Below are 23,471 nucleotides of genomic sequence, written 5' to 3' on the forward strand. Positions count from 1 at the left end.
CAAGATAGAAATGGTGAGCCCTGGAGGAGTTTAGAGAAAACTGACATAGTCTTCCAGACACAATTAAAAAAACAGGACACTAAGATTGTTAACATGAGAACAGTCTTTCATAAGACAATGCTGAGGAATTTAAATCAGATTCTGAGCTGCAGTAGTTATTGCGGGAGCTGACTCCAGAGCTGGACAGCTGGCCACTGCCACTGTTGTTGTTCCTACTGGTGTCACCTTGTACCTGGGACTGAGCAGGAGCCTCATAGGATAAACAACTCCCACTGAGCTGTGCACCTGGCAGGGGGCTGGGCTGCTAACCCAGATGCACACACCTGAGAATCAGCACAGCAGGCCCCTCCACCAGAAGACCAGGAAGAAGGACAGCAGAAATGCAAGTTACTGACCAAGCAGCAATGGAAAGTTCCAGGGGAAGTCGAGGGATTTACAATATATATAACCAGAGGATACTCCCCCTTGTTTTTTGTTTTCTGTTTGTCCCCCAGCCCCCACCTTTTTTCTTTTTCTTCTTTTTTTTTTCTCTTTTTCTCCTTTTTCCAGTACAACTTATTTTGGCCACTCTGCACTGAGCAAAATGACTAGAAGGAAATACTCACCTCAAAAGAAAAAATCAGAAACAGTCTTCTATCCCACAGAGTTACAAAATTTGGATTACAATTCAATGTCAGAAAGCCAATTCAGAAGCACAATTATAAAGCTACTGGTAGCTCTAGAAAAAACGTATAAAGGATTCAAGAGACTTCTTGACTGCAGAATTTAGATCAGATCAGGCCAAAATTAAAAATTAAATGAGATGCAAATTCAATCAAAAATTAAATGAGATGCAAAATCAATCAAAAATTAAATGAGATGCAAATCAAATTAAAATTAAATGAGATGCAAATCGAATTAAAAATTAAATGAGATGCAAATTAAATCAAAAATTAAATGAGATGCAAATCGAATTAAAAATCAAATGAGATGCAAATTAAATCAAAAATTAAATGAGATGCAAACCGAATTAAAAATTAAATGAGATGCAAATCAAATTAATAATTAAATGAGATGCAAATTAAATAAAAAATTAAATGAGATGCAAATCAAATTAAAAATTAAATGAGATGCAAATTAAATCAAAAATTAAATGAGATGCAAATCAAATTAAAAATTAAATGAAATGCAAAATAAATTAAAAATTAAATGAGATGCAATCCAAACTGGAGGTCCTAACGATGAGGGTTAACAAGGTAGAAGAACGAGTGAGTGACATAGAAGACAAGTTGATGGCAAGGAGGGAAACTGAGGAAATAAGAGGAAAACAATGAAAAGATCATGAGGATAGGTTAAGGGAAATAAATGACAGCCTGAGAAGGAAAAATCTACGTTTAATTGGGGTTACTGAGGGCTCCAAAAGGGATAGAAGTCCAGAATATATATTTGAACAAATTGTAACTGAGAATTTCCCTAATCTGGGAAGGGAAACAGGTATTCAGATCCAGGAGAGAGAGAGATCCCCCCCTAAAATCAATAAAAACCGCTCAACACCTCGCATAGTGAGGTGTTTCACCTTGCATAGTGAAACTTGCAAATTTCAAAGATAAAGAGAAGATCCTTAAAGCATCAAGAGACAAGAAATCTCTAACTTTTATGGAGAGAAGCACTAGGATAACATCAGACCTCTCCACAGAGACCTGACAGGCCAGAAAGGGCTGGAAGGATATATTCAAGGTCCTAAATGAGAAAAACCTGCAGCCAAGAATACTTTATCCAGCAAGGCTCTCATTCAGAATAGAAGGAGAGATAAAGAGCTTCCAAGAGAGGCAGAAACTGAAAGAATATGTGACCACCAACCCGGGTCTCCAAGAAATACTAAGGGTGACTCTCTAATAGAAAAAGGAAGTCCAAGGAAACAATCCACAAAAACAGGGACTGAATAGGTATCATGATGACATTAAATTCATATCTTTTAATAGTAACTCTGAATGTGAATGGGCTTAATGACCCCATCAAAAGGCACAGGGTTTCAGACTGGATAAAAAAGCAAGACCCGTCTATTTGCTGTTTACAAGAGACTCATTTTAGACAGAAGGACACCTCCAGCCTGAAAATAAAAGGTTGGAAAATCATTTACCATTCAAATGGTCCTCAAAAGAAAGTAGGGGTAGCCATCCTTATATCAGATAAATTAAAGTTTATCCCAAAGACTGTAGTAAGAGATGAAGAGGGATGCTATATCATACTTAAAGGATCTATCCAACAAGAGGACTTAACAATCATGAATATTTATGCCCTGAATGTGGGAGCTGCCAAGTATATCAATCAATTAGTAACCAAAATTAAGACATACTTATATAATACTACACTTATACTTGGTGACTTCAATCTAGCGCTTTCTACAATCGACAGATGTTCTAAGCACAACACCTCCAAAGAAACAAGAGATTGAAATGATTCACTGGACCAGATGGATTTCACAGATATCTACAAAACTTTACATCCAAACTCAACTGAATACACATTCTTCTCAAGTGCACATGGAACTTTCTCCAGAATAGACCACATATTGGGTCACAAATTGGGTCTGAAGTGATACCAAAAGATTGGGATCGTCCCCTGCGTATTCTCAGACCATAATGCCTTGAAATTAGAACTAAATCACAACAAGAAGTTTGAAAGGTCTTCAAACACGTGGAAGTTAAGGACCATCCTGCTAAAAGATGAAAGGGTCAACCAGGAAATTAAGGAAGAATTAAAAAGATTCATGGAAACTAATGAGAATGAAGATACCACTGTTCAAAATCTTTGAGATACAGCAAAAGCAGTCCTAAGGGGGAAATACATTGCAATACACGCATCCATTCAAACTGGAAAGAACTCAAATATAAAAGCTAACCTTAGACCTAAAGGAGCTAGAGAAAAAATAGCAAATAGATCCTACACCCAGCAGAAGAAGAGAGTTAATAAAGATTCGAGCAGAACTCAATGAAATTGAGACCAGAAGAACTGTGGACCAGATCAACAAAGCCAGGAGTTGGTTCTGTGAAAGAATTAATAAGATAGATAAACCATTAGCCAGCCTTATTAAAAAGAAGAGAGAGAAGACTCAAATTAATAAAATCATGAATGGGAAAGGAGAGATCACTACCAACACCAAGGAAATACAAACGATTTTAAAAGCATATTATGAACAGCTATACGCCAATAAATTAGGCAATCTAGAAGAAATGGACGCATTCCTGGAAAGCCACAAACTACCAAAACTGGAACAGGAAGAAATAAAAAACCTGAACAGGCCAATAACCAGGGAGGAAATTGAAGCAGTCATCAAAAACCTCCCAAGACACAAGATTCCAGGGCCAGATGGCTTCCCAGGGGATTTCTATCAATCGTTTAAAGAAGAAACCATACCTATTCTACTAAAGCTGTTTGGAAAGAAAGAGATGGTGTACTTCCAAATTCGTTCTATGAGGCCAGCATCACCTTAATTCCAAAACCAGACAAAGACCCCACCAAAAAGGAGAATTACAGACCAATATCCCTGATGAACATGGATGCAAAAATTCTCAACAAGATACTAGCCAATAGGATCCAAGAGTACATTAAGAAAATTATTCACCATGACCAAGTAGGATTTATCCCCGGGACACAAGGCTGGTTCAACACTCATAAAACAATCAATGATTCATCATATCAGCAAGAGAAAACCCAAGAACCATATGATCCTCTCATTAGATGCAGAGAAAGCATTTGACAAAATACAGCATCCATTCCTGATCAAAACTCTTCAGAGTGTAGGGATAGAGGGAACATTCCTCAACATCTTAAAAGCCATCTATGAAAAGCCCAGCAAATATCATTCTCAATGGGGAAGTACTGGGAGCCTTTCGCCTAAGATCAGGAACAAGACAGGGATGTTCACTCTCACCACTGCTATTCAACATAGTACTGGAAGTCCTAGCCTCAGCAATCAGACAACAAAAAGACATTAAAGGCATTCAAATTGGCAAAGAAGAAGTCAAACTCTTCCTCTTCGCCGATGACATGATACTCTACATAGAAAACCCAAAAGCCTCTACCCCAAGATTGCTAGAACTCATACAGCAATTTGGCAGCGTGGCAGGATACAAAATCAGTGCCCAGAAGTCAGTGGCATTTCTATACACTAACAATGAGACTGAAGAAAGAGAAATTAAGGAGTCAATCCCATTTACAATTGCACCCAAAAGCATAAGATACCTAGGAATATACCTAACCAAAGAGGTGAAGGATCTATACCCTAAAAACTATAGAACACTTCTGAAAGAAATTGAGGAAGACACAAAGAGATGGAAAAATATTCCATGCTCATGGATTGGCAGAATTAATATTGTGAAAATGTCAATGTTACCCAGGGCAATTTACACGTTTAATGCAATCCCTATCAAAATACCATGAACTTTCTTCAGACAGTTGGAACAATTCATCTTAAGATTAGTGTGGAATCAGAAAAGACCCCGAATAGCCAGGGAATATTAAAAAAGAAAACCATATCTGGGGGCATCACAATGCCAGATTTCAGGTTTACTACAAAGCTGTGGTCATCAAGACAGTGTGGTACTGGCACAACACAGACACATAGATCAATGGAACAGAATAGAGAATCCAGAAGTGGACCCGCAACTTTATGGTCAACTAATATTCGATAAAGGAGGAAAGACTATCCACTGGAAGAAAGACAGTCTCTTCAGTAAATGGTGCTGGGAAAATTGGACATCCACATGCAGAAGAATGAAGCTAGACCACTCTCTTGCACCATACACAAAGATAAACTCAAAATGGATGAAAGATCTTAATGTGAGACAAGATTCCATCAAAATCCTAGAGGAGAACACACGCAACACCCTTTTTGAACTCGGCCACAGTAACTTCTTGCAAGATACATCCACGAAGGCAAAAGAAACAAAAGCAAAAATGAACCTTTGGGACTTCATCAAGATAAGAAGCTTTTGCACAGCAAAGGATACAGTCAACAAAACTAAAAGACAACCTACAGAATGGGAGAAGATATTTGCAATGACATATCAGATAAAGGGCTAGTTTCCAAGATCTATAAAGAACTTATTAAACTCAACAGCAAAGAAACAAACAATCCAATCATAAAATGGGCAAATGACATGAACAGAAATCTCACAGAGGAAGACGTAGACATGGCCAACATGCACATGAGAAAATGCTCTTCATCACTTGCCATCAGGGAAATACAAATCAAAACCACAATGAGATACCACCTCACACCAGTGAGAATGGGGAAAATTAACAAGGCAGGAAACAACAAATGTTGGAGAGGATGTTGAAAAAGGGGAACACTCTTGCACTGTTGGTGGGAATGTGAACTGGTGCAGCCACTCTGGAAAACTGTGTGGAGGTTCCTCAAAGAGTTAAAAATAGATCTGCCCTATGACCCAGCAATTGCACTGCTGGGGATTTACCCCAAAGTTACAGATGCAGTGAAATGCCAGGTCACCTGCACCCCAATGTTTCTAGCAGCAATGTCCACAATAGCCAAACTGTGGAAGGAGCCTCGGTGTCCATCGAAAGATGAATGGATAAAGAAGATGTGGTTTATGTATACAATGGAATATTCCTCAGCCATTAGAAACGACAAATACCCACCATTTGTTTCAACGTGGATGGAACTGGAGGGTATTATGCTGAGTGAAGTAAGTCGATCGTAGAAGGACAAACATTATATGGTCTCATTCATTTGGGTAATATAAATAATAGTGAAAGGGAATAGAGGGGAAGGGAGAAGAAATGGGTAGGAAATATCAGAAAGGGAGACAGAACATGGAAGACTCCTAACTCTGGGAAACGAACTAGGTGTGGTGGAAGGGGAGGAGGACGGGTGGTGGGCGTGACTGGTGGCGGACACTTATGGGGGCACTTGATGGGATGAGCACTGCGTGTTATTCTGTATGTTGGCAAATTGAACACCAATAAAAAATAAATTTATTATTAAAAAAATCTTTAAAAAATAAAAAATAATATAAAATCGTAAACAAAAATGTATATATGCCTGAAATAAATGTAGGAAACATTTATTTCATATTGTTCATTGTAATAATATTGACTCCAAAACCATCTATAAATTCAACATAATACCAATTAAATGCTAATCTATGTTATTGTTTGCATGCTGATTTTTTTCAATTTTTTTTATTGTGGTGAAATATGTGTACCATATCACTTGTTATAATGATACTTTTTATGCATACAATTCATTGGAATTAATAATATTTTGGATATTACATAATATCACCACCAATTCAAACGTTTTTCATCACCCCAAACAGAAACTCTATACCTCTTTTTCTTTTGGAGAGGGGATGGAGAGGAAGAAATAACATTTTTATTAAAACAGAGGAACACTCAAATTTTTGTCTTTTTTTTCTTTCAATTTTGTATTAAATTCTAGTTAACATATACTGCAATATTGGTTTCAGGAGTAGAATTCAGTGATTCGTTATTTAAATGCAGCACTCAGTGCTCATCACAGCAAGTGCTCTCCTTAATACCCATCACCCATCTAGCCCATCCCCCACCCACCTCCTTCTATCAATCCTCAGTTTGTTCTCTATCATTGAGAGTCTCTTATAGTTTGTCTCCCCTTCTCCTTTTCCCCCCTGCCCACACATTTATCTGTTTTGTTTCCTAAATTCCACATATGGGTGAAATCATGTTATTTGTCTTTCTTTGACAGACAGATCAGATCAGTTAGTGAAACTATACCACTTAACCAGTAACTTCCCATTCCCCTAGTAACCTCTAATCTACTTTACATTTCTATGAATTTGCTTACTTGTATAAGTGGAATAAAATAATTTTTATGCTTTGTGTCTGGCTTCTTTCACTCAACATAATGTTTTCAAAGTTCATCCATCTTGTAGCATGTATCCATACTTTATATGGATGCATGATGTCCCATTCAAAGGCAGAATACGGAGTCAAGAGTCATATGGGTACATATTTATATAAAGTTTTAAACTAAAACAAAACTAATTTAAACTAAAACAACCTCAAAATGGTTGACAAAGTACCAAATTATCTATTAATATGTAATAAAAATGGTCTCTACATTTGTTAATAATTAAATTAAATCCTTGGTTACCCAAGTCCCCAAAACAAATTCCAGATGGAGTTAAAGTTTTCTCTTCTCTCCTTGCTTTCTCTCAATTCTATTAAAATCTCCCATCATAGTTGCTATCTATATCAGTATCTAGATCACTTCCCATCTCTATATAGAGTTTGTATCTGTTTTTGAATTTATGTATGGGATAGCTGTATAAAAAAACTGAATTTGTGTATGAGATAGCTGTTATAAAAATCATAAAAACTATATGTTATAAAGAAGAATGTTAACTACATAAAAGCTATGTATGACATGTATATTTCATAGGACAAAAATAAAATCAAAAGACAATAGAAAGAAAAACATTCAAATATGAAAAGTGTTCTATATTTAAATAATAATTAATGAAAAATTAATTATTTGTTGTCTCTTTATCTTCTTTTGTATCTATAAACTCTTAATATATTTCTTGTCAGAGGACTTGTTCCCTCCCTTTCTCTGGAATCCAGCTGAAGTTTCCAAGGATTATTATTCACTGCTTAATTGTTCCCTCAAGTATTCCATGTCATCATGCCTTAACTGCCAATCAAGTAAGCACATATAAAGGAAAGTAGTAACTAGACTTACAGCCTGATCAGAAGGAAAGCAAGAAAGGGGAGGCATGGATTGATGTGCCTGCTGTCAGTTAACCTGGTAGGAAAGTATGTGATATCTAGGATCAGTTGTAGTTATGTTTAATGCTCTCCTGGTACTGCCTGGCATCAGGTTGAGAAAGCTGCTTATAAATATCTCAGCTCTGCATTCAGCAACATCACATGGGTGGCTTGTAATTGCTCATAATGTGAGTATTTAACTAAAGAAATTGGCAACTGGTACAGATCAGGTATTTTACTCAGACAGCTGTTTTTTTTTTCTTTTTTTTACCTTTATTAGCACTCCACTGATTATACCTAACCAAGAGCGTGAACCCGATATGAGAAAAATACTTCACTTTCACTTTCATGTACCGTCTCTAAGCTACGCCTCACCCTGAATTTTACCTCTGATTCCTAACCTTCACACCCAAGGCTCTGCTACAGATGAGGAGAATTTTAGTGTTAATGAATTTGTTGAGATAAAGAACCCTAGCCCTAACCTCAATCCTTACCATTGTGTTCAGCTTGTGAGATCCTGATGGCTTTGGACACCAGGTTCCAATAGGAGACATTTACCTTCCTACCTATGGATAGTAGGTGGAGAAAGAGTGAACTGGTAAGTTAAAAAAAGACATTGGAAATACTAAAAACTAGGAGAAACTAGCCCTGTTTTCTAATATTTAATTGTTCCTTTTATTTCCTGAGCTGAATATTTATTGATCCAAATATAATGACAATTTACATACATTACCCTATGCAACCATTACTGTGTTTATATCAAATACCTGGATCTCAGATAATTAAGTGGCTCTCTCAAGATCACAAGCCTATTAAGTATTAGAGCCATGAATTCCTTTTATTACTCTGTTATATTCCTTCTGCTATTTACATTTACTCCTGTACAAACTGCAGAAAGTTACCAGATCCTTCTCCAGTCTTCAATTTCCACAGGAAGCTGTCATTTCCATGCTTATTAGAACTGCCTTCCATTGTCTTAAATGGCCCAGTGGAGATTTCTGTACTGCCAGGCAGTACCAGGATAGCATTAAACATTATCTTTTGTATTTGGCATGTAGCCCATGGAGAAATACTCTTCCACATGTCTAAACAGGAATCTCTTCCACATAGGGTGGTTTCCGTGTGTCCTTGTTTCAGATATAAGTTTTGCATCTCTTTGGTAATGAAATGTTTTTGTTTTTTTTTTTAAGATTTTATTTATTTATTCATGAGAGACACACAGAGAGATGCAGAGACTTAGGCAGAGGGAGAAGCAGGCTACCTGTGGGGAGCCCAATGTGGGACTCAATCCCAGGACCCCAGGACCACAACCTGAGTCAAAGACAGATGCTCAACCACTGAGCCACCCAGGCATCTCAAGGAAATGTCTTAAAAATGATTATCAAGAGCTTGAATTTTGATGTATAGTAACTGACCAGAGATTTCTATTCTCTAGTCCCTGTGTGCTTCCCTGTGTCTTCAAATGAAGTCTCACCATGACATTTTCAATGCGTCCATTGCATTCACACCTGCAACATTCACTCTTGCTGGCATTCCAGGGCTAGAGGCAGAACATATCTGGATATCCATCCCTTTCTGCCTGATATACATCATCATCTTCCTAGGAAATGGCATCATTCTTCATATCATCCGGATTGACCCTGCTTTGCACCAACCCATGTACTCCTTTTTGGCCATGCTGGCCTTTGTTGAACTTGGGGTCTCTGCTTCCACCATGCCCACTGTGCTAGGCATTTTCCTCTGTGGAATTAATGAAATCAGTTTTGGTGGTTGCCTGTTCCAGATGTTTTCCATGCATTCTTTTACCATAATGGAGTCAGGTGTCCTTCTCACTATGTCTGTAGACCGTTTTGTGGCCATCTACAGCCCCCTGCGCTACACAACCATCCTGACAATTCCCCGCATCATTGGGATGGGTGTCATCATTGCCTTACGAAGTGTGGTGCTCATGTTCCCACTGCTCTTCCTCCTGAAGGGCCTGCCTTTCTGTGGTCACAATACTCTCACACACTCTTACTGTCTCCATTCAGATCTAATCAAATTGCCCTGTGGAGACACTAGACCCAATAGCATCCTGGGTTTGTTTGTCATTACCTCCACATTTGGGCTGGACTCACTGCTCATTGTAGTTTCTTATATGTTGATTCTTCACACTGTACTGGGAATAGCTTCTGGAGCTGGGCAGTGGAAGGCACTCAACACATGCGTGTCACACATCTGTGCTGTTCTGGTGTACTATGTGCCCATGATTAGCCTCTCCTTGCTGCATCGTTTTGGGGGACACTTACCTCCACTCCTTCAGACTGTCATGGCCAATGCCTACCTCTTCTTCCCACCTGTGGTCAACCCCATTGTGTATAGTATGAAAACAAAAGAAATTCGCAATAGCATTGTTCGTATACTGCCTAGAAAGAGGCATGAAGTCTCAAGACAGATAATACCCTAAGAACTTAGGAATTTGGATCAGATCTGATTGCCTATATAGTAATCTGTCAAATGGGAAAAATTCATAATTTATCATTGCTTATGAGCAAACTGTAGGCTTTAGTAGATAAAGAAAAGAAAAATACCCTCACCTTTCTCCCTGAAAATATAGAATGTCATTACTTTGATGTAAGCTTATAGAAGGAGGCATGGGCCCCATGCTTAACCCTGGTGAGGACAACGTTTTTCTATTCAATTCTTAAATACTTGATTCATTTTTCCCCTTGGGAATAGGTAGAATGAGTCCTAGGGAGGTTTGTATTTCCAAGTACATACAATTTAGTGATACATACTTGTGTGGAAGAGAATCAGGACACAAAAGAGTGTGTATTGTATGATTGCAATGTGTGTATGATAACAGTGGTTACTTCTCTGATGGATGTAGAGGTGAGAAAGTGACTGAAGAAACGCATGAAAAAATTTTCTGTCAGATGGAAATACCAGACGTATTTTAGGGATGCAAGTTACATGGTTGTATTCATTTGTCAAAAAAAGTACAGCTAAGATTTGCACATTTCAATGACTGTCAATTTCACCTCTAAGCTTCTAAATAAAAATGATGATAGTAGCAACAAAAAAATGCTGGGTTAGACAGTGGTTGCAAGTGTGGGAGATAGAAGAACAGCATAATGTTCCAATTATAGAAGCTGGATGATGGATAGATGGAGTTTCATTCATTATAATGCCTTTTTTTTTCCATTTTCAAAGCTTTTGTAATAAATAGTCTTAAAAACATATTGTTCTGTTATTAAGTATTTATTGCATGTATGCCATGAAGCAGAGATAACTTTCAACTGATAACTTACTTACTAAGTGATTTATATACATTAAGATAATTTAATCCACAGAACAAATATATAAAGTAAAAAAATGACTTTAAGATATTTTATTTTTAATTAGCCAATGACTTAATAAACAATGATCTGAAAATAATGGTTTTAGCAGAAAATAACTAAAAAAAAAAACCCTCTACTCTTGTAATAGGTTTGGTTGACATGAATCACTTAGTAGTAGATATTAATACACATGCTTATGATCAACAGGAAGGCAAGGAGGGAAGGAATAACTTGATGTAAACTTTCTAGACAAGGTCTGCAAGATTCAACTTTTTTTCCACCTGGTTTCGATTTTCCACAAACTAGAATGAGTATCCTCATAAACCAGAGTCTTGACTAATTAGCGGTTAACCAAGTTAAGGCAAGTCCCTGTCTTAGAACAAGTGATAAACATATAGGGTGGCGGATGGCATCATTTATATAATTTATTTTCTGTTTTTATCTAATTCACTCGATTGAGTTCTCTTCCAGTTTTTTATGTATCTATCTTTGAAAGTGCTCGATTTAGTGAAATCATGAAAATGGAAAGGGTATTTTTTACTGACCTAGTTTTTAATTTTTCAAGGTACTCAGAAGCCATTCCTTAGCAATAATTAGTGTCAATGTCCATGACAATGCTATGAATTTGTTACTATTATTATTCTCATTATATAACTGAAGAAATTGAGAGAATTTATGTAAGTTTTTTGAAGTCACACAGAGAAAAGTTAGTACTTGCAAGAACTAAGTCTGTAATTTGATGTTGGATAATTGAATCCCATATAGTTACGTCCAAATTCTAGCTATTTTACTCTTAATATGTAGAGAACTTTTCTGTGATTTGACCTGTTTGAATTAAATGTCCTCATTTGTAAATAGGGGAATACAATAGAATTTCATGTTGATGGTTTAAAGATTCAATACAGGGCAGCCCAGGTAGCTTAGTTTAGCCACGCCTTCAGCCCAGGGCGTGATCCTGGAGACCCGGGATCCAGGTCCCATGTCAGGCTCCTTGCATGGAGCCTGCTTCTCCTTCTGCCTGTGTCTCTGCCTCTCTCTGTGTGTGTCTGTCATGAATAAATAAATAAAATCTTAAAAAAGAAATAAAGATTCAATACAATATACAAATAAAACAATTAGCAAAGTTCCTGGTAGAATTTGCTTCATAAGTACTTAGGTTTTATTAGTCATTACTTTCCTACAACATCTGATAGAAATGTGTGAAACATCCCACCAAATTTCAGACTGCCAGATAGTAGCTATATATCCTAATTTTAAGTTCAATAACATCATAATTAAAGTCCTGCAATTATTTGACAGAAGCTATATATCAAGTATCATACTAAGTGATTTATGTAGATAAGATCATTTAATGCATAGAACAGATATATGAAGCCATTATCAGTATTTTCTACATATGCAGATATAGAAATAGAGACAGAAGTAAAGTATAGTGCTCCAAATCATAGTTAGCCTGTGGCATAATCTTATTTCTAACCTAGACAACACAAATAAAAAACTAAATTTTCAACCAATTGTATTATGAGTGGTCCTGTATCTTAAACTTCAAATATATTATAATTAATTATAATTAACTATAATCTGTAATGATGACACCTAAATATTTCTTTAAGATTTTTATGCAGTGGTCTCCACCTAAACCTGCCTGGCTTCCAAGAGATTTTCTTCTTTAATCCTCATAACCACCAGAAATATCACCCATGATACTGTGGGTCAAACTTTCATTATTACAATGATAATAGAGGAATATTGAAAACAACAACTCAGTCTTATTTGCAATGTTTTTGTTTTTTTTTTAAGATTTTATTTATTCATGAGAGACACAGAGAGAGAGAGAGGCAGAGACACAGGCAGAGGGAGAAGCAGGCTCCCTGCAGGGAACCTGATGTGGGATTTGATCCCGGGACCCCGGGATCACGACCTGAGCCAAAGGCAGATGCTCAACTACTGAGCGATCCAGGCGCCCCTTATTTGCAATGTTTTATTACATGTTATTCATTATGAGTTTAACTCTTGTAGGTAACAGACTTAATTCACTCTGAGGACTGCACCAGGAATTTGCCTCATTTCATCATTGTACAAATCAAATTAGGCTAATTTATGCTACAGTAATGAATAGCTCCCAAATCTCAAGGGACTAAACATAAAATTTTTCTCTCTCAGCTATGTTTACAATGTGGGTAGAGGGTGGAGGGTGAAGTTATACACCACATAAGTATCAGGATGAGAAGTTGATGGAACCTCTTAACATTTCAACATGAAGCTCTTAGAAAAGATGCTGCAGGTGAACAAAAAGATGGTAAGTAAACACCAAAATGCTAATGCTTATTTGTAATTGACACATCAATTGCACTCATATTGACTTATGCAGAGGAAGTTGAAAAGACACAAATTTATAGAGATGTAAAGAGGAAAAGAGTAGAGAAGAAAAAGAAACAGAGAAATACTAGGAAATAGCATGCGTGTGTGAGTACAAACACTCCATCAAGGTCTCACAGGAAAAGAGAAAATAACTGTGTCAGAAATTCACTGAACTTGTTTGCAGAATTAGATGCTGTCAGTGACACAGCGGGAACATGATGTCAAAATTTTGTTTATTGTCCAGATCTGAAAAGCCAGGAGGAAAACCAAAAGCCTAAAATACAAGACCAGAAACATCACAAAAATGAGATAGACTAGGTATAAAAAAACAGACACTAGTGAGAACTGAAGCAGAGTGAAGCGGCATTTCCCTTTATGAAGAAGCCAGATACTATTCAGTTCCAGATAACTTTTTATCTTTTAGGAATAAAAGTCCATTATTAACACATTTTTTGAAGAGAAACCACATATCCAAAATTTTAGGCTGTTATGAGCAATGTTTTATGATGATTTGGGTAGAAATCCTACACATGCTAGCATTTTTATAGCTCTGGGGTAAGCACCAGCAGTGGGAATGTTGGGTTCTATGCTATATGTAGGATTAACTTTTAAAACAAATTTCAAACACTTTCCAAAGTGGTTCTACAATTTTGCATTCCCATCAACAGTACGTGAGAGTCCCAGATGCTCCACATTATCACCAATGCTCAGCAAAATCGGTCTTTAATTTACTGTAGCTGGTGTGTAGGTACATCTTACTATGGGTTTAAAAAATTTTTTTGTTTTTTATTTGGGAGAGAGAGTGAGGGAGTGAGTGTGTGTGTGTGAGAGAGAGAGCACAAGCAGGGAGAGTGGCAGAGGCAAAGGGAGAAGGAGACTTCCAGCTGAGTAGGAAGTCTAATGCAACACTTGATTCCAAGATTCTGGGATCATGACCTGAGCCAAAGAGGCTTAATCAACTGAGCCACCAGTGCCCTCGCTGTGTTTTTCCTAAAAGATTTATTTATTTATTTATTTATTTATTTATTTATTTATTATTTATTTGAGAGAGAGAGAGCACAAGCAGGGGTTGGGGCAGGGGGCAAAGGGAGAAGCATACTCCCTGCTATGCAGGGAGCCCTATGGATGTAAGGCTCAATCCCAGGACCCTGAGATCATGACCTGAGCCAAAGGCAGAGTTTAAGCAATTGAGCCACCCTGGCTCCCCACTTAATTGTGATTTTCATTAGCATTCTCTATTGACTGAAATAGTGGACACTCTTTTCATGAGCTTATAGCATATTCATTATGTTTCTGCACGTTCAGTAACTTCAAAGTTTTGCACATAGTTTGCTAAATATTCCTAAATGTATCTAAATAGACTAATATTTCTGGCTCCATCAATAACATTTAAGTTAGTTTTTCTCTAGATTTTTCTGTTTGAGATGATAAGTATGTCTTAGCAATACATTCTCTGCTACACCACCGATATCATGGGGATGATGAGAAAATAGATTTAGTTACTCAGGAAACATTTTAGAGAAAAATTGAATTTTTCCTTTTTATTAAAAATGTTTTTATGTATCCTAGATACAAATGATTGATTAGGTATGTGTTTTACAAATATTTTCTCTAGTCTGTGGTTTGTTTTAATTTTCCTAATAGCATCTTTGAAAGAATAATATACTTTTAAATTGTAATCAAGTCTAATTTATCATTTGGTTCTCTTGGTTTATGCTTTTTAGTCCTTTCTAAGAGATCTTTGACTAAAAATGAGGCCACAAAAATGTTTCAGTGTCTTCTAGCAATTTTATAATTTTAGATATTTTGTTTAGGTTTATAATCCATTTCAAGTTAATTGTTGTGTAGAAAAAATGTTGATTTTGGGGGGGGGATATGGATATCCAGTTGTTCTAGCATTATTTTTAGAGAAGATGGTTCTTCCTCTATTGAACAACCTTGATATTGTTTTTGAGAATCAATTGACCTCATATGCAGACATTAATTTCTTGACTCTGTATTCCATATGATTTATAAGTGATTTTGGCAATATGAGTCACTTAATGACTACACTTCTTTTTTTTAAAAAATGGACAAAAGAAGAAATAATACTTATTCCACTGAAGCTGTTTCAAAAGATAGAAATGGAGAGAAAACATTCAAACTCATTCTATGAGGCCAGCATTACCTTGATTCTAAAACCAAAGACCCTATCAAAATGGAGAATTACAGACTAATATTCCTGATGAATATGAATGTCAAATTACTCATCAAGATATTGGCCAGTATGATCCAACAGTACATTAAAATAATTTTTCACCATGACCAAGTGGGATTTATTCTGGGGATGTAAGAGTTGTTCAACATTGGCAAATCAATGTGATAGATCACATTAATAAAAGACAAGAACCAAGGAATCTTCTCTATTGATGCAGAAGAAGCATTTGACAAAATACAGCATCATTTCTTGATTAAAACTCTTTGAAGTGTTGGGATAGAGGGAACATACCTCAATATTATAAAAGCCATCTATGAAAAGCCCGTAGTGAGTATCATTCTCAATGGCAAAAACCTGAGAGCTTTTCCTCTAAAGATCAGGAACACAACAGGGATGCCTACTCTCACCACAGATTTTTTTCAGAGTTGGAAAAAATGATTCTAAGATTTGCATGGAACCAGAAAAGACCCCAAATAGTCAGAAGAATGTTGAAAAAGAAAACCAAAGCCAAGGCATCACAATGCCTGACTTTAAGCTATACTACAAAGCTATGATTATCAAAACAGCATGGTACTGGCACAAAAACAGACACATAGATCAATGAAATAGAATAGAGAATCCAGAAATAGACACTTAACACTATGGTCCACTAATCTTTGACAAATCAGGAAAGAATATCCAATAGAAAAAATATAGTTTCTTAAATAAATGCTATTGAGAAAGTTGGACAGTCACATGCAGAAGAATAAAACTGGACCATTTTCTTACACCTTACACAAGGATAAACTCAAAATGTATGAAATAACTAAATGTGAGATAGGAATTCATCAAAATCATAGAGGAGAACACAGGCAGCAACATTTTTGACCTGGGCCACAGCAGCTTCTTGCAAAACTGTCTCTAAAGGCAAGGGAAACAAAAGTAAAAATGAATTATTGGGACTTTATCAAGATAAAAAAGCAAAGGAAAGAGTCAACAAAACTAAAGGCAGCCTATAGAATGAGGGAAGATATGTGCAAATGACATATCAGATCTATAAAGAACTTACCAAAGTCAACACCCAAAAACAAGCAATCCAGTCAAGAAATGGCAGAAGACATGAACAGACATTTCTCCAAAGAACACCTACATAGGGACAAAAGACACATGAAAAATGATCCACATCACTCATCATCAGGAAAACACAAATAAAAACCACAATGAGATACCACTTTACACCAATTAGAATGGCTAAAATTAACAATACAGAAACAACAAATGTTGGCAAGGATGTGAAGAAAGGGGAACCCTCTTACACTTTTGGTGGGAATGCAGGCTAGTACAGCTACTTTGGAAAAGAGTATGGAGGTTCCTCAAGAAATTATAAAAATTAAAAAAAAAAAAAAAGGGATCCCTGGGTGGTGCAGCGGTTTGGCGCCTGCCTTTGGCCCAGGGCGCGATCCTGGAGACCCGGGATCGAATCCCACGTCGGGCTCCGGGTGCGTGGAGCCTGCTTCTCTCTCTGCCTATGTCTCTGCCTCTCTCTCTCTCTCTCTCTCTGTGTGACTATCATAAATAGGTAAAAATTAAAAAAAAAAAAGAAATTAAAAATAAGGCTACCCTATGACCCAGCAATTGCACTACTGGGTATTTACCCTAAAGATATAGATGTAGTGAAAAGAAGGGGTACCTGCACCTCAGTGGTCATAACAGCAGCGTCCTCAATATCCAAACCGTGGAAGGAGCCAATAAGTCCTTTGGCAGATGAATGGATAAATAAGATGTGGGATGTATATATATACACACACACACACACACACACACACATTACTTACATATTACATATGTGTGTGTGTGTGTATATATATATATATATATATATATATATATATATATATACACATTACTCAGCCATCAGAAAGGATAAATACACATTACTCAGCCATCAGAAAGGATAAATACCTACCTTTTACATTAACACATTAACATGGATGGAACTGGAGGGTATTATGGTGAATGAAATAAGTCAGTCAGAGAAAGAGAATTATACCATTATATATGGTTTCATTCATATGTGGAATATAAGAAATAGTGCAGAGGACCACAAAGGAAGGAGGGGGAACTGAATGGGGAAAAATCAGAGATAAAGAAAAACCATGGGAGACTCTTAACTCTGGGAAACAAACTGAAAGTTGCCAAAGGGGAAGTGAGTGGGGGTGATGAGGTAATAGGCATTAGGAGGCACGTGATGCTATGAGCACAGGGTGTTATATACAACTGATGAATTATTGAAAACTACATCTGAAACTAATGATTTGCCAACATATAGTTTATAGAATTTAAAGAAAAAGAGATGGATAGGAAATAGATGTAATTAATTTTACTATGCTAAAAACTGGATTGCCAGATTGGTGTATGCTTCATAATGAAAACATATCAATACTTTTGAGAAAAAAATGTTGAATGATGATTCTTTAAAGATTATTAGTTAGCCTATCCTGCCCCCCCCCAAAAAAAAACTCCACAAAATTCAGAGAAAAGGGAAAATAACTAAGTATCTATTTGTGAAAGTATTTCCAGGTAGTACAATAAAGTGGAAAAAAATCATTTACCCATTCCACAGGCAAAAGAAATGGTCAGGACAGTCCTTCAAATATGTTCAACATGAACTGAAATTTATATATGACATATTAAGTCAGATTCAGAACAGATATCAGAATCAGATATGCTGAAAATATTGTTATACGAGTTGGCATAATAAAATTGATGCCTCAGTTATTTTGAGAGACTCAATTACCAGCAATAAGGTATAGTTTGAGGGTGAAAGGGGCCAGGATAGGGGCACACAATTTTAATAAAATCAGTAGAAGAGAAGAAGTGGAGGGGAAAAATGATAAACTAGTCTAAATTGTTCTTTGATGACTTAAGAATGAGCTAATAACTAGATAACATGTGCAAGTCTGACCTCTGAATCAATTCTTTTCAACATTAAAGAGTATCATGGCATCTGCCTCCTTCACAGACAAAATTCTACAAAAAGCATTTAAGATTCCTTGCACCTTTATCTCTATCTCTTCTTCTCTCTGAAATCCATTGTGAATGCTCTCTTCCATTTGTACTGAAAGTATTATTCTTCCTAAATTTGCCAGTCATCCCAACATTACCTCAAAGTGAGTGACATACAAGAAAGTCTAGACTCCAGGTGAATCATGTCAAAGAGAAAAATAGGTGCATAAGTATTTCTTGTAATTCATCATTTGTTTTAATGATAAAAGATATATGTATTCTTCTTCTCATATTTCTAAAAATTTGAAAGCATATATCATATCTTTTTTTACTTTCATCAAGAACTGATGGCATGGATCCTCCACCTCTTTGAGGCATAAAACACCTGCATTCTGAAGGAAGAGTGGAAGAAAAGAAGGAGGAAGGTATAAAGGGAAGGATGGAGAAAGATTTCATCAAATGGGCTGCAACTGGCTCAGAGCTCAGTACAGAAGGATTTAGAAAGATGCATCATGGCTGGGCATTATGAAAATATTAATGAATTTGCAAGAATAGCTTCATCAAATAAAAATCTGATGAATGAGATTGAAGGAGAATGAGAGCTAAATGTGTGGTAAAGAGCTATTGTGGATACAGAGTTTTCTTTCCTGAAGTTCCTCAATGGCCAAAGGATTATAATGATATTCATAGAGTTCATGGCATAGGATCATGCCCATATCTAAATGTTCTTTAGGTGTTTTTCTAAGTGAGTACAGCAGAAAAGGAACTGAACTCATAAAAATACAACTTGTGTATATTAAATTTATCTACATTTACCCTGTGAGTATAAAGAGAAGAGCAAAGGCAGTCTGCGAGTTGTAGAAATGATTACAGAGATATTAGCCGTGGATGGACCCAAGAGGGTTTCGTTCTGAGCTGCTGGGCCCCTCCTACCCTGGACTAGTGGCTAGGAAATCTCTCAGTCCATGTTCAGACCTCCTCCTTCTCCACATTCACTTGGGGACATTTTAATTGGTGGCCATAAGCTTTCTTCAACACTTTGAGCTCAATAAATTTATGCTGCTGTCTCAGCATAAATAAGACAGATCTTACTGTGAGTTTTGTTGGGGAATGAATCCACTAATATGATCTCAGACAGACTTACAGAAATGGGAGCAAGTCTGCCTTGCAGGAACAGAAGAAAAGGAAAGACTATCCCAGAGATGTCCATATATTAGATATGGTCCCAGAAGTAAATGGATCAGAGGTCATGGTATTGACAAAGGCTGTTACAAAGGGTGTAGACAGAAGGAAGAGGCACTATCCAGAACAAGATACCAGGAAATGAGGCCAGAAGCTCAAGAGGAGGAAAGGTGGATGACAGGTAAGCAATGAGGGATAATGCTGTGAAAACTGATGATGGTCTTCAGGTGTTGGGTAAGGAGTTGGTTCCCAGTAACAAAGGGCATGGAAGATGGAAGTCTCACTATCCCCAAATTTATTCCATACTGTTTCACTACCAGCTTTTCCAATGATAAACAATCCTTCTCACCTGTCCTTTACTCACTTACATCCTCCCCTATCTGCCTCCTCAGCATCTGTACCTGTCAGGTAATGCTCACATGGCAGCTTATTTCTCTTGACTAAATCAGACAATGTGATTGTTACTAAAGGATTCCTATTCTAATTCTGATTAACTATGAAGAAGGAAAAAGTCAACCCTATGAGAAACAATCTGTGACCCGTGGATATACAGAATGAGGGACTGGAGAGCAAAGCTGCAGAAATTAAGGACTCAGTTGATTTACTAGTCTATTCTAAATACACATTGGCTGATGCAGCCTTTCTTCATCAATGATCCCTATGATCTTTCACTAGAGTTTTAGCTACATAAATCGCAGCTGTTCTTGAACTACTGGCATACTTCATGACTTTGGTTATGTGGTTTGTTGATCATGAGCATAAGGCAACAGTGTTTGAGAGTCTAGGAAAGAATGAAATCCTGAACCTTGTATTTTACAGGATGTCAAATATTTTTCTATTGTATACCTTGAGAATTTCATGATTTTTAGATACACAACTTTTAAAGGAAATTATTTTTTATCATAGAAGAACTCTCATATAGGACTACGAGCCTATGTTTTTAGAAAATTCAGTCATCTGTGAATTGAGGCAATTACATTTTCTGTTTGCTCTATAGCCTTCTCCTGAATCATTTCTGATGTCCAAGGTCTGCCTTCTGTCTTCCCTTCCTACTACTAGATTGGACTCCTTTTAAGGAATCGACCATTTTACCCCGTATTTTCTACTTATTTTTGGTGCTTAAACTCATAAAATTACCGAACCATTAAATGGTGTATATATAATTAAGCATCAACAAGCCTTAATTTACTAATCTTTTACTAATGGTAAATCTAAACATTTTAAAACCTAGAAACTAACCTCCATTCTGACTACCTTACTGATTACCTATGTTGTATAGTCAGCAAGAATGAGTCCTCTTGTTTTTTCTACATTGTTACTCTGGATTTCCTTGCCTCTGGATATTTCTTGCCTCTAGTAATTCTGAAACCTGTATTATAGTATTTCTGCTATTTTAAGGGTACAACTCTTTTTATGAAATTCCAAAGTTAGAAATATTGATAAAACAAATACAGTTTTACTAAAAATGTAAAAAATAGCATGGAACTTTGATACAAATAGTAAAAATTGCATGGATTTAAATAATCTTTTCTCAAGTTCTACCTCGCATTCTTTTTTTTTAAATAAATTTATTTTTTATTGGTGTTCAATTTGCCAACATACAGAATAACACCCAGTGCTTATCCCATCAAGTGCCCCCCTCAGTGCCCGTCACCCATTCTCCCCCACCACCATCCATCTCCTCCCCTTCCACCATCCCTAGTTCATTTCCCAGAGTTAGGAGTCTTTATGTTCTGTCTCCCTTTCTGATATTTCCTACCCATTTCTTCTCCCTTCCCTTCTATTCCCTTTCACTATTATTTATAAGTCCTCACATTCTTTTGAAAGGACATCCACTCTTACATAGACCTGTAACGTATAGATACAGATATCTAAGTATATTATGCTCTTAGGTGGAGGTGTTTCTATCCCCTTTCTCTTTCATAGAAGTTTTTGATACCACTATACTGTGGAGTGCGACTACTTGCAGGTCCAGACTACCAGTTCCTGACTCAGAGACAGTGGGGAAAAAATAGAGGACCAAGGATTAGCTGCAAGTTGGAATAGGGAGAGACTTTTCAAAATATGATTAATGCACAATTAATGTACAAGCAAAATAAACAAGTACAATTATTTTGTCCACAGGTCCAGAGGACATAACAGACAGGTCAGCACTTGATTCCCTTACTCAGATGGTCTGGTGGTTCTAATGCACTTAGCCTTTCATGCACATAACCTCTTAATATGAACTAATGATTGGGGATGCCTTTCCTCAAAACAGTGGGATCTATGGATCTTTTTCCTTAAATAATATGCATGATGTGGATGATATGATCTTAGACTTCAGCCAAAATCAGAGAGACTCACTATGATGACCTTGAACAAAAGTAGAAGTTGAAGAGTTCACTGACTGAGACACTTTTCATTTGCTTCTGGAGACCCAAAGACATTATGTCCATCTCCAACATTACAATCTTCATGCCTTCTGTGTTGACACTAATAGGGATCCCAGGCCTAGAGTCTGTGCAGTGCTGGATTGGGATTCCATTCTGTGCCATGTATCACTTTGCTATGATTGGAAATTTCTTGCTTCTGATCATCATCAAATCAGAGCGCAGCCTCCATGAGCCCATGTATATTTTCTTAGGCATGTTAGGAGTCACAGATATTGTACCTGGCACAGGCATTGTGCCCAAGATGCTTGGAATTTTTTGGCTACATGTACCAGAGATTTATTTTGATTCCTGCTTGCTTCAAATGGGGCTCATCCACACATTTGAGTGCATAGAGTCAGGCATCCTCCTTGCCATGGCCCTGGACCGTTATGTGGCCATCTGTTATCCACTCAAACACAGTGGCATCTTCACCCACCAGCTGGTGGCCCAAATAGGGGCTATGGTAACACTCAGGGCTGCCATTCTGGTAGCCCCATCTTTAGCACTCATAAAGTGTCGGTTTCAATTTTATCATACAACCACCATCTCCCACTCCTACTGTGAGCATATGGCCATTGTGAAACTGGCTGCAGAAAATGTGCGGGTCAACAAAATCTATGACTTGTTTGTGGCATTTGCTGTTGCAGGGTTCGACCTCACCTTCATCACTATGTCCTACATACAGATCTTCTTCACGGTTTTTCGTTTGCCCCAGAAGGAGCCCCACTTGAAAGCATTCAGTACCTGCATCGCCCACATCTGCGTTTTCCTCCAGCTCTACTTCCTTGCCTTCTTCTCCTTCTTCACATAGGTTTGGTACTCATGTCCTCCTTATATCCATATCCTCTTTTCTAGCCTCTACTTGCTGGTCCCCCCATTTCTTAATCCACTTGTCTATGGTGCCAAGACCAAGCAAATCCGCATTCACGTGGTAAAGATGTTCTGTTCTTAAAATCCACAGTGATTAACACCTTCAGCCTTCCCCTCTCTGCAATAGTAACAACCTCTCAAAACTAAATAAAACAGCAAAAACACATGTTGTTTGTGATGTTTGAGTATTCTATTATTTTTTTGTGTGTGTGAAATTTGCCTGTATTTTATGTGGTTGTCACATCATAGCCCGTGACACCTCTGCGTCAGTGAGATTTACAACCTACTGGATAATTAGAATGAGAAATGTTTAAAGAGCAAAATAGTTAAAATATCTCATTTCCTTTTTAAAATTTTTTTAGTTACTGATTGAACTTTCTCCTTTAAGTATGC

General features: G+C 37.0%; 1 protein-coding gene and 1 pseudogene across 1 annotated transcript; both read left to right on the top strand.

Annotated features, from left to right (window-relative positions):
- Positions 1–9,211: 9,211 nt before the first annotated feature.
- LOC144295535 (olfactory receptor 51G2-like) lies at positions 9,212–10,195 on the top strand. Its single transcript, XM_077867884.1, has one exon. The coding sequence runs from the start codon at positions 9,212–9,214 to the stop codon at positions 10,193–10,195; it is 984 nt and encodes a 327-aa protein (XP_077724010.1).
- A 12,029-nt stretch (positions 10,196–22,224) lies between these two features.
- LOC144295392 (olfactory receptor 52A1-like) lies at positions 22,225–23,160 on the top strand (annotated as a pseudogene).
- Positions 23,161–23,471: the final 311 nt, after the last annotated feature.

This window comes from Canis aureus, chromosome 23 (assembly GCF_053574225.1).
Source record: "Canis aureus isolate CA01 chromosome 23, VMU_Caureus_v.1.0, whole genome shotgun sequence".
NCBI classification, from domain to species: Eukaryota; Metazoa; Chordata; class Mammalia; order Carnivora; family Canidae; genus Canis; species Canis aureus.